We start from the raw sequence: 12,678 nt of genomic DNA on the forward strand, positions 1-12,678 counted from the left end.
ACAAGCAGCTGTCCTCGCTCTTCTTCTCACCATCTGTCCGGAGCCCGATGGTCCTTCACGGATCGTTACGAGCGCTAGCTACGCCCTGTCGGCCAATCAGGAGGCTTCGCCAGTCGGGCATCGTCGGACGGACGCCGAGGTTCATTGATTTAACCCCGAGATCGAGGAGACGGGATCCGTCCCGGTGGTCGTGATGGACAAAAAAAAAAGGTCTTGAGAGCCCGAGATCAGGGATCAGCCGTCGGGTTTAATCCGACGTTTTTGAAAGCGGCGCGGGGATGACAGCGCTAATCTGATTATTGGTATTTTATTGGTGGCGCCGCCAGATCAGCTCACGTCCTGTTCAGGGATCTGAGCTCAGGGCGGCTCCGTTGCGCCGCCGCCGCCGCCGCTCGAAGGCCGAAGCTCCTCCTCCGGTGACGGGACGTCCGATGGCGGCTCGAACTCTTGGCCAATCAGAGTGCAGGGATTGATAATCAATGAATGAATGTTGGAGTGCAGTTTGGACACAGTGAAGCAGCAAATCACTTGTTCTTTCTTTTGCCGTCTATTTCTGCCGGGGATTTTACTTGAATGAATGAATGAATGAATGATTTTATCGATTAAAGAATGGGTGGATAAATGAACAAATCAGTGACTGAGTGAGTGAACAAATGAATGAATGAATGTATCGATGAATGAGAGAACATGAATGAAAGGGTGTATGAACAAATGGATGAGTGAGTGAATGAATGCATGAATGGGTGCGAGAAAAAAACGAATGAGTTAGTGAACAAATGAATGAATGTATCAGTGAATAAGAGTGTGAATGAATGGATGAATGAAAGAATCAGAGACTGAATGAGAGAATGATGGAGTGAATTAACAAATGAATGGCTTAATGAATGAATGAATGAATGACTGAATAAGTTAGCAGATAAAATGAATGATTGAGTGAGGAAATGATTGGACAAATGAATGAAAGAATGAATGACTATTGATGAGTAAGAGATCGAGGGAATGAATGAACAAATGAAAGAAAATCATCGATGTATCAATGAATGGGAGAGACAGTGAATGAACGAGTGAATGAACAAAAGAATGAATTAATGAATGAATGTATGAGTGAAGAAATGACCTGACAAATGAACGAATAAATAAATGACTGCATTGATGAATGACAGATTGAATGAATGAATGAATGAACAAATCAATGTATCAATTAATGACAATCAGTGAATGAATGAATGAACGAACAAATGTATGAATGAATGAATGAATGAATGAATGAACAAATCAATGTATCAATGAATGGGAGTCAGTGAATGAACGAGCGAATGAACAAATGAATGAGTTAATGAATGAATGAGTGATTTTATGAATGAATCAGTGACTGAATGAAAGATAAAATGAATGAAAGAATGTATCAATGAGTGAGAGAGTGACTGACTGAACAAATGAATGGATAAATGAACGAAAAATACATGTATATACATTTGATTGATTATGTATTTGCCTCTTTGGGGGTCAAATTCTAACATCAGGCCGTTTCAAAATCAGTTTTTTATCACGATTTGTACTAGTACTGGTGCTACTAGCACTAGTAGTAGTACTACTCCTACTGTAGTACACACCCGATGCCTGAGAGTGTTTTTGCCGCCCCTGACTCGTCTGTGCAGAGAAACACTTGGTGTTTTCCCGGCTGCCTGCCAGTCAGACATCCGTCTTCCCACCGCCGTCCATCCATCTTACTTCCTCCTTCTCCGCTACTGGCGGCGGCGGCGTGCTGATTGACCGCCATCATAAGCTTCCCCCGGCACTTTTAAGACTGAAGACCCCCCCCACACACACACTCACCCCCACCACCGTCGTCACGGTAACCGGGCTTTTGTCTTTCCAGCGGCGGGGCGGTGGAGAGTAACCTCTGCGGCTGCCGATGCATTTCGGGAAACAGACCGAGACGCTTTATTCCCCGGGGGGGGGCGCTGGGGGCGGAGCCTCGAATGGGGGCGGAGCCACTGCATGGGGGCGGGGCCACCACATGGGGCGAGGACCAGGACCACAGGAGCTTCTCGGGGGTTCGGTGTCTCGCTCAAGGACACGTCACACACACAACCTAACTGCCACTCCCATCGTTTCAGTTGAGTATTTCCACGAATTACAGTTCTCCTATGCACTCCTACACACTCCTACACACTCCTGCACACTCCTACACACTCCTGCACTCTCCTACACACTCCTACACACTCCTGCACACTCCTACACTCCTGGACACCTGGCAAATGGACACACTCCTGTATAGTCCTTCATACCCCTGCACACTTCTGCACTCCTACACACTCCTGCACACTCCTACACACTCCTGGATACCTGGCAAATGGACTCACACTCCTGCATACCCCTACACACTACACACACACAACTACTGTACACTCCTATAGGCTGCTGGTCAGTCCTAGACACTCCTACACACTGCAACACACTCCTGCACACTCCTATGCACTACTATACACACACTTTCCATTGCAACACACTCCTACACACTGCTATAAAATCCTGGACACTCCTATACACTTCTTCACATTCCTACACACTCATGCACTCTGCAACACACTCCTGCACACTCATACACACTCTTACACAGTCCTACACACTCTGTAACACTCCGTCCCACGGACATACACTCCAACACCCTCCCTCTTACACATCGCAGACAGAGTCACACTCTGGCACACTCATGCATGCGGACACACACTCAATACACTCAAACACACTCCTGCACAATCTGGTCAACAGACACACACCCCTACACACTTCTTCATACACATCCCTGCTCACTCCTGCACACACCTACACACTCAGGCACATGGACACACACTCCAACACACTGATACACTCTCCCGCACAAAACGCACTCCCGCAAACTTCTACACACTCTCACACACTCCTTACATACTTCTTCCTTGATACACACTCCAGCACACGGACACACACTCCCACAGGCTGATACACACTCCTGCACCCCAAAAATCACTCATACACACTCATACACACTGATACAAACTCCTTCACACTCTCTCACACCTCCGCACATCCACGCCTTTTCTCACACACTCCTACACACTCCGGGTGTGTGAAGCCTCTGGACGCCCGTGACAAAGACCTCAGCTGCCGTCCAGAGATGAAGCTCCAAAGGAGGACCAGGAGAGGAGAAGATGCCGGAAAACACTGCGGTCCTTGAACGCCTCGCCCACTGATTCCTAAGATGGAGCGCCCCCTTCGTTTGCTAAACAGTTTAATGCTTGAGACAGACAGATGGAGGAGGAGGAGGAGGAGATGGAGAAGATGGAGGAGGAGGAGGAGGAGGAGATGGAGGTGGAGGAGGGTCACCTCTCATCCAGACCCTCAGGAGACGTCACGTCCTCAGACTAGGACGCTTTGCTTTCCCATCTATTTGCCCTGCAGCCGGAGAAGAAGACTTTGAAAGGCAAAGAAAGGGAGGGGTGGGTGCGCGAATGTGTGTGCATGCACGAGTGTGTGTAAAAAGAGTGTAAAGACTTAAATAATTTGTCAAAATTTGCAAAAAATGACAGTAAAACAAAATTCAGCGAAATAATATTCAATATTGATAATAAATCCTTTAATAGATCACCGTTTGAAAAAACAACAATGATGTAAATTTAATTTAAAAAACAAAAATCAAACAAATAAAATATTCTGTCAGCGACAGAATATAAAGAAGATGATTAATACTTCATGATCAGGTAATTAGTCATATTTGTGATGTAGACTGTATATCCAACACAATATATATGCATAACACGCACACACACACACACACACACACACACACACACACACACACACATAGAGTTTCATATGTTGTAATATTCCCTGTATTTTTAGTTTTAGCGCACCGCTAATGCTCATGCAAAACACTTTATCTTCATTTTGTTTTTGTTTACTCCCTGTATTTTTCGAAAAGCGGTGGCAGTGGAGATTAATGCTCCTCCTTTTTACTTTTATTTCAATTTAATCCGACATCATTTTATTTTATTTTATTTTATTTTATTTTATTTTATTTCATTTTATTTTATTTTATTTTATTTTATTTTATTTTATTTTATTTTATTTTATTTATTTTTTTAATGATTTTATGAATACCCGCCAGCGCTGCACCTCAGGCCAAGCTGCAAAGTGTCACGCTGCAAAACAGGAAGTAGGTGAGCGCCGTCCGTAATTCATCACGGTGAGGGATGTACCACCTGAGGGGATTGCGGGGGGGAGCCTGGGGGGGGGGGGGGGGTGACGGCGCCCACTTCATCCTTTGGCGAGCTGATTAAAAAGCCCTGTCTTTATGGTCCAATTAGGTGGAGACTGAGTTTTCGTGAAAATCTCAGCCAGGCCTTCCCCGGGATGCAATCAGGGAAAAATACTTTAATACTCGCCCTTAACGACCCACAATCCCCGGTGCACTGCTTTAACGACCACTTACCTCCCGACTGTGTGAGAGTTCCTGCCGCTCCGGAGGTGAAATAGTTTTCTCGCCTCAGAGCGAGAAACGGGCGGTTTGCCTCCGCCTTGATTTGACCTTCGGCTCGTTTTCCTCGAAAAAAACAAAAAAAAACCCAAAACAACAACAGCAAACTTGCGGTTGCAGGGAAAAAGGGAATCGGTGAAAAAAAAAGAAAAAAAAAAAAAAATCGCAATTAACGTCAAGAAATATGATCCCTGATGAGGCGTAACCACGGCAACCCGAGTGCGATAGCAGCCAAAGTGTTACGGCCTTGGTAAACATGCGGGATGAATCCTCCTCGAGGTGACAAAATATGTGAGATGCCGCCAACAGGAGTGACGATTTGATTCAATTCCTCTACGTTTGTGTAATTACTCGTGTAATTACAGGATTATTACACCTCGCTGCGTTAGCGGATTTATTGCTACCATAAAACTCCCACCTTCTCCGTTCTCGGCGCTCAGTCGGAGGCGGCGCCGGTAATCCGGCCCGGGTTTTTCTTCTGACACCTGTTGGGTGGTTGTTACCATGGTAACCACAGGTGCTCTGACGAAACCCCCCCCCTCTTGATTTGAGTCTGGATAATTCGCCCAGATCTTTGCCTGGTGACCCCACGTTCCAGGGGGGTGTAGTTGCAGCAGTTGGCCACCAGGGGGCGACAGGCAACAACGGCACCCCCGCGTTGGTTCATTTCCCGGTGACAACAACAACGCCAGTCACAACAAGCGACGAAATAGTTGTTTACAAATGTATACGAGTTACCTGAAAAGCATACAAGGTGCCCAGAGTACCAGAAGTAAAGGTATAATCTACATCTTACAACTCTGGATACAAAAGCTTGGGATTATTTTACCTTCTTGCTACGTTAAACTGTGGAAGCGATCCCGTTTGATCGACTTTTACGCTCAAGGGAGATTTTGTGTAGCTCGCGAGATAAAAAGAAGTAAATGTACTCAGTAACTTTGCAGCTCATTTCCACCGGACAGAAGTTGGAGGCTTTAAATTGGCGGGCATTTTGAACCCTGCAGCGGTCGCTCAGCTAGAAAACGGGCTCCGCCTCTTTAGCTTAGCGTTGGTGTTGTTCCGCTTCAGGGCCTCAGACAGTCCTTATCTTGAAGCAGTCATGCTAGCAAACTCAAAACCGAGTCTGGTGCGGGATACTTCCCGGTACGATTGGACTAAGGAGTCCAACGAAGACATTTTGGACGGAAAGGTTCAATCAATCCTCTCTACGGCCCTTTGGTCCGTGCCGTCGGCAGATTAGCAGGAGCTGTGAAATAAGATTCGGAAAAAGAGAGCGGCGCTCAGGTCGTGGGCCGCTCCTCGTTTCTTTAGACGTGGTGATCCATTTCTTGCGATAAAGCGCCGCCTTCGTTATCTGCGTGACATTCCGCGGTGCGGCAAAGCGTGTCCGCCGGGGGAAAACAGTCCCGCTAACGCTAGGCTCCTCCGCAGGGCCCGCGGCGGCCATGTTGCCGGCTGTTCCTGCCCCGCCTTCCTTGAGTCTTACATCGAAATTAAATGTCAGCGTTAAGGATAACTCAAGTGCGCAGAAGTCAGTCGAGCAGAACCTCGGTTTACGAATTTAATTCGCGTCAAAAATGCTGTTCTTAAGCCGAAATGAATCTTCCCTCAGGAAACAATGGAAAATGGAGCCATTCCTTCCTGCACCACTGAAATAAAAGATTTATTTCATGTTTTTAAAGTCGCCGCAAGCTCAGGACAACTTCTTTTCTATGCCGATGACACTGCCTTGTATCGGTCAGCTCCCTTGGAAGGGACTGTTGCGCTCGCCCTGCCGTCCCGCAGAGCAAAACCTGACGTATCTCAGCTAGCGGTTAGCATGCTACTTAGTTTGTTCCTCAAGCAACATCTTCCCAAGTACTAGGCGGTTCAGATATTTTGTTCAAGAACCGATTTGCCCAGTTGGTAGCCTGTCCATAAGCTGAGGTACCGTCGTGCAGATACTTAGGTATCTGGCTGTGTGCAAGTACTAATCGGTATTTACCTGCAGTATTGAAGTCCTCCCATCATGTATCTCTGCCCCACGATTGAATTCGGACTCCTTCGATTGGTCGGTTTAAAGGACATTGGTTCAAAGAGCCAGAAGAGGACGGTTCAGAAGCTACCAAAGCTGGAGGGGAAAAAAGAGCCTCTCCTCCCGACAGGACACACCGGCTAACGTTTGAACAAGATGTCGGCGTAGAAAACATCATCAACTGTCCTTTCCAGTGCGTCCTGAACATCTCACTCCATTTCTTTTCCATCTCCGCCTCATCCTTTTGTATCCCAGACGTCCAGTGACTCTTGTTTTCCCCAGGGTCAAAGGTGGAGTTTCCTTCTTTTCTGTTTGCTTTCAGGCACCGGCGTCCCTCCATTCGGCGTTTGCTGCCTTCTACCACTAGAGGGAGGCGTTTGACAACCGCTGGGCCGACGCCGCCGCGTTCTCGGCCTTGAAGGCACCATCTGGAGTTGTTGAGGACGCTTCAACCCCCACCCCGTTCCCTGTGACATCCCGCCCTTCCACCCACCTCCACCTCCGGGAGCATACCGATTGACGGGTTCCCCATCCATCTCCAGAGTCCCCGGGCGACTTCCGCCTTCTCAAATCCGCGGTACATAATATATTTTTCGCCGTTTGCAAGACGTCTCGGCGAAGGAGCCCACGCGCATCCGGAACCCTCGCCGAGGCAGGTAATTGAGGGCGTATCGAGCGTCTCGACTCCCGATGCTGCGGCGATGAATAAATAATGGCTCGTCCTTTCAAGTGCATCTTTGAACGTCGCTGAAGTTTTTAACTCCAGAAAAAAAAAAAAAAAAAAAAAACAGAGACGCTTCAATCGCCGCCAGGTTCAAACCCCCGACCCCCGACCCCCCCCCTTCCAATCCCATCCCTCCAACCAGCAACACCACCACGGGGGGTCTTCTTTCATTAGAGCCACAAAGATCTCCATCGCACATGCTGGAAATTTGCATCCAGGCCGCCATTGTTATACCGCTCGTGGAAATAGTGCTTGTATCGGGGGGGGGGGGGGATTTTTTGGAAATGATACCGTGACACAGCTGCTCCCCCCAATTTTCTGCGCCGAGAAGCTCGTTTGTCATCCTCGGGCGTGATATATACGCGCCTCGGAAAGGGGTCGGGCTAATTTCGGCGCCGTCGATGAGAAACAACCTGCATGTGGGTGGTTGGAGGGAAGGGGGGGGGGGGTGACATTGACGAGTCGCCGTCGTTCAGCCGCACGGCGCCGCACCTCTCGAACCCGACCCAGATCGCATTGCAGCAGAAGCTCTGATCGGATGAAACGCGCTAAGTATGTAGAGCAGCGGCGTCAAACTCGTTTTCACCGAGGGCCGAGTCGGCCAGGCCCTTGGAGGTGGTCCTCCAAGGGCCACGTGTAACAGTAACGGTATAAATGTAACTACATGTAATGTAGAATGAATGTAACTAACCCTTACTGGTAAATAACTCTGAATTTATCATTCGTTAATTCTTGGACTATTTGTTGTTTTACTGGAAGGCTAACTTTAGCATACTTAGCCCCAACCCCACCCAAACTTCATTTATCCAATACATGTCAAAGGAGTGCAAAGGCAAAACCAGGATTTAGATCTGCGACACTCTTTGGTAAAGTTTTTTTATCTATGTAAATACATATCTGTGTAGAGGTGGAGGTTCTCAGTCATCCAGCCCATGGTGAAAATGTTCTTATTACATATACAGGACTGTCTCAGAAAATTAGAATATTGTGATAAAAATCTTTATCTTCTGTGATAAAAAAAAAAAAAAAAACTTTTTCATAATATTCTAATATTTTGAGATAGGATTTTTGAGTTTTCTTAAGATGTGAGCGATATTAATCAGCAATATTAAAATAATAAAAGGCTTGCAATATTTCAGTTGATTTGTTATGAATACAGAATGTATGACATTTTTGTTTTTGTAATTGCATTACAGAAGATAAAGAACTTTATCACAGTATTCTAATTTGCTGAGACAGTCTTGTATATATGATCTAGATATATATATATATATATATGCACACACATACAGTGTGTTAATATAGACACACACATATATATACATAATTGTTATCATATAATTTTATATGCATCTAGCATAAGTTTTATATATATTTATCTTTAATTGGCTGATCATATGTATACAGGCTTGTGAAATTTCACTGATTTGGTTTATTATTATTATTATGGCTCATGACTAATACTATTTTTAAACCATAATAATCATAATAATAATAATGATTATTATTATTGTTCATGACTAATACTATTTTTTTATTCTTATTATTATTTTTATTATTATTATTATTATCAGCTTTTTCTTTGGAAAAAAATTCATTCATTCAATCTGTGTATTGTTTATCGTGGGATCATGTGACAAGGGGGCGGGGTTGACTCTGGACCAATCACAGAGCCACATACTGACACACACACGTTCACCCTCTCATTCACTCATCTGGACGACGTCGGGTCTCCGGGTGACCCCGATGCTGAGCACGAGACACGGGATAGTTCACCCCAACATCGTGAAACGCGGATCGGTTCGAAGCCCTGACACTATTTTTTCCTTTTATTTTTACCGCTTTATCACTTTTATTGTTTTTATTGTCTCTTATAAATCTGTCTATCGTGTATATCTGTGCGGTGTCCTTGAGTGTCTGGTAAGACGCCTGAAAAAAAATGTATTATTATTACTTGTGTAATGTTCTCTATCTCCACCCTGCAGGTCCACTGAAGCTTCTGAACCGTCCACACAGGTGACCTCATGATTGACAGCCGTCCAGGTCAAACCCCGCCTCCCGCCCTGATGTGGGCCGTGATTGGCCGCAACCTCAAGGTGCAGAAATTGAGTTGTTTCCAGTTGAGTTGCTTTTGAAAGTGAAGCGTCTCTTTATTTCTGTCCAACAACCAGTCCACATAAAAGGAAAAGGACTAACAGCAAACCAGACTTTACGGTCTTTCTACAGGAAATGGATCAATAAAACACCACTAGAAATGGACTTCAGAACCCCAAGTAGTAAAAACGAATTTTATTTTGGAAAAATGTATTTAATATATGTGTATACATGCATAGAAAGTGAGTGTTTTAGTTAAATATTTTAGTCTTTAAAATGGCTTTTTGATTGTTGTATATATTCATATTTTGTGTTTCCCCCGGCTAAACAGATTTAGAAGTATGTGTATACTTGGATAGAAAATGTTTTAGTTTAGTCTTAATATGGCTTTTTGATTGTTGTACATATGTAAATTTTGTGTTTCCCCTCGCTAAAAATATTTGTTGTGAATATTTATTTGTTAATAAAAATAAATATAAATAACAAGTCCAGAAAAGGGGGCGTGGCCACGCAACCCGGAAGTGTACGTTTCCCATGATGCCACGCGAGGGAAACGAGTTTGAACGGAACCGCAGCTTCAAGACCGGTAATTTAAAAAAAAAAACATATTAAAAAAAATTAAACTAAAAAGAAAATAAAAAGTTCGTGTGACCTGGCAGGTAAGCATACACGCACTCAAAATTATAATAATATGCGTTAGCTTTAACGCTAATGATAACCCCCTCCCTCCCGCTCGCGCTCTCTCTCTCTCTCTCTCTCTCTCTCCCATTCACTGTCGTGCTCGCTCTCCCACTCACGCGCGGTGGGGCGCTCGATCCGAGCGCGCAGCAGCGGCAGTCGGGTCCGAGCGCTCGTCCGCGCAGCAGCGGAGCGTCTGGAGAGGAGGAGGAGAAGATAGAGAAGAAGAAGAAGAAGAAGGAGGAGGAAGAAGAGGTGAAGAAACGCCCGAGGAGGAGAAGAATTTGTTTTATTTCTCGGAGGAGGAGCGCGGGAAGGAGCTCGCGATGGCCTCGAGGGAGAGCGCGAGCTTCGCCGGCGTCAGCAGGGAGCTCACAGGTGAGCCCGCGCGCACCGGCAGGTGCCCGGCTTCGAACGCCGGGGTCTCGTGCCCGCCGGAAGTGCATGTTTGTTTCCCAAATCAGCGTTTCCGGTCCTTCTCAACGGAGTTTGCACGCACGCACGCACGCACAAGAGCGTCCATGAGGACAGGAGGTATTGCCCGGAGGGTGCGCGTTCACTTTCACGCGTGCGTGCGTGTGGTGGAGTTCTCTCCTACAAGTGTTCCCCGGAGTGCACGCCACCGTGCACTCACTCATCCCTGCCTTGCAACGCGTGGGAGCCGCAGTTGAGACCCCGGTGAACACACACACATATACACACACACATATACACACGCACACGTGCACAAAGATAGACCGGAACCTCGCGTGCACGCGCTCAGGTTTCCCGCTGTTTGGACACCTGATCCCGTCTGTCTGGCCTGGGGGGGGGCATTAAGTCATTAACACACCTGCCATAGCTCAGCGTGTGCGCGTAGGCGTGCACGCGCTGCAGGGGGTCATTATAGTGTGTGTGAGTGTGTGTGTGTGTGTGTGTGTTGTGGAGGTTTTAGTATGGATGTTAGAGCGGGCTTTGAAAAGAGAGGGGTGCTTAAGGTGTGTGTGTGTGTGTGTGAGAGGTGTGAACTGTGTTAAAGGTTTAAGCCAGATTAATGTCAACATAACTGTCTTTAGCTGTCCTTACCCCCCCTCACACACACACACACACACACACCTCCAATCACCCAGGTGTCACATGACCTGATGGTGGCCGGCGCCTCGATTAAACCGAACAGGGTTCCTCTTGTACGAACTGTCAATTTCAGCGTTTGAAGAAAAGGCCCGTTCGTTTTCGGCTCTCAAATGAATCACCAGCCGCTTTACACGTTTGTTTTTAACTTTCCACTTCAAGCCGTCGGCCGGAGGAACCGAGACGCCGCCGAGCCCGAATTGTGTTTTTATTTCATTTTTTAAAAAACAATCGGTGGATGGATGAATAATGAGTCGTAGCGTCGTTAGCGGCAGCCGTAAATTTGGTAGCGACCGAGTGCTTTGTTGTTCTGGTCTAAACAAGACCCTTCCGTTAGCTCGTTAGCCGCTACCTGCTTTACCAAAGCGTGCGATTGGCCTCTGCGGCGCCGCCGGTCGTCCTGGGGTTTCGCTCGGCTCTTCCGTCAACGAAAACCTCTTTGATGAGCCGGGATTTAAAAAATGACGGGGCTTTCGCTCCGGGTGATTCATCCATGATTAAACCCGGGTTTAAAAGTTGACGGCTGAGCTCCAGACTTGAACCCCCAACCCTCCCCGCCCGCCCCACGCCAGCGGGCTTAGAACAAGAACTTCAGGAATCCAATTTCGTCATTCCCTTTTTAAGACACCGTCGTCGCTATCTCGCTCTGTTTTTGAACCCGGCGTTGATCGAAGACGGCGCCCCCGGCGAGGTCGGACGAACACGAAGCCCAGCAAAATCCAGAAATACCCGGGACGTTATTTGCCTTAAACAGGAATCGGAGGTACATGTACGCAGTGGGTACTCTTTGGGCTTCCAGGTTACCAGGAAGTTGCCACTGCGCATGTAGCATCGTGTGGGCTAACAGTTAGCAGGTGTTAGCTCCTGGTGCTTTGTTTGGTGCAGATGTTCTGTCGCTCCAGGGAGCCGGAGCCGGGGTCGGGTGCCCCGTCCAAAGATGGCGGCTCCCGGTTCCCGTGGCTCATCCCGTTGAAATGAGCCCGCTGCTTCCGCCTTCCTTTTGAGGCTAAAAATAGCCCAGTTTTATGAGTCCTCCGCGGCGAGAGGTTGTGCTTGCATGTGTGTGTGTGTGTGTGTGTGTGTGTGTGCGCGTTAGCGGTTGTCTTTGTAGACGCCTCTGCGACTGTTCACACCCCCCTCGCAGTCGTGTTTGATGTCGTAATCCGCCGTCGCGCTGCGAAAAAACGCCAAAGGAGAGACGCCAGAACCAAAGTACGGCCGTAGACGTCGATCTAACTCTGGAAGGTCCCGCCACAGCGAGAGCTTCGCTCGTCCTCCAGAAGGTCTCGTCTGGAACGACCGGAAGTCATCGGTATGATGGCTCCATGTCGAGGCCCTTGCTGGGATTCGATGTATGACCCCGCCCCCTTCTAGCACGACCAATCACCAGGCTCTTTAGTGCAACTGCCAACAAGTTTTCTGCAGGTGTCCAGACTTGGTCTCACCTTAACCTGGTTTGGTCCTTAACTTGATCTGGATTGGTCTCTTACCTAGGTTTGAGTGGTACGCTGAACTTGGTAGTCTGAACTTTGTCTTAGT

At 47.2% G+C, this 12,678-nt stretch overlaps 1 protein-coding gene across 2 annotated transcripts in view; it reads left to right on the top strand.

The window, feature by feature from the left end:
- The first annotated feature begins 10,151 nt into the window (after nt 1-10,151).
- Nucleotides 10,152-12,678, top strand: part of carmil3 (capping protein regulator and myosin 1 linker 3) — a 62,698-nt gene continuing 60,171 nt past the window's right edge. Inside the window, exon 1 of one of the 2 annotated variants that reach the window (XM_086171956.1) lies at nt 10,152-10,407. In XM_086171956.1, coding sequence (XP_086028082.1) covers nt 10,356-10,407 — 52 coding nt within the window. In that variant the 5' untranslated portion in view covers nt 10,152-10,355. The remainder of the gene's footprint in view (nt 10,408-12,678) is intronic. The other variant, XM_086171957.1, reaches the window with a different exon arrangement.

The sequence above is a fragment of the Fistularia commersonii genome, chromosome 25 (genome assembly GCF_037954325.1).
Source record: "Fistularia commersonii isolate RoL2024-O1a breed Wild chromosome 25, RoL_Fcom_v1.0, whole genome shotgun sequence".
NCBI lineage: Eukaryota > Metazoa > Chordata > Actinopteri > Syngnathiformes > Fistulariidae > Fistularia > Fistularia commersonii.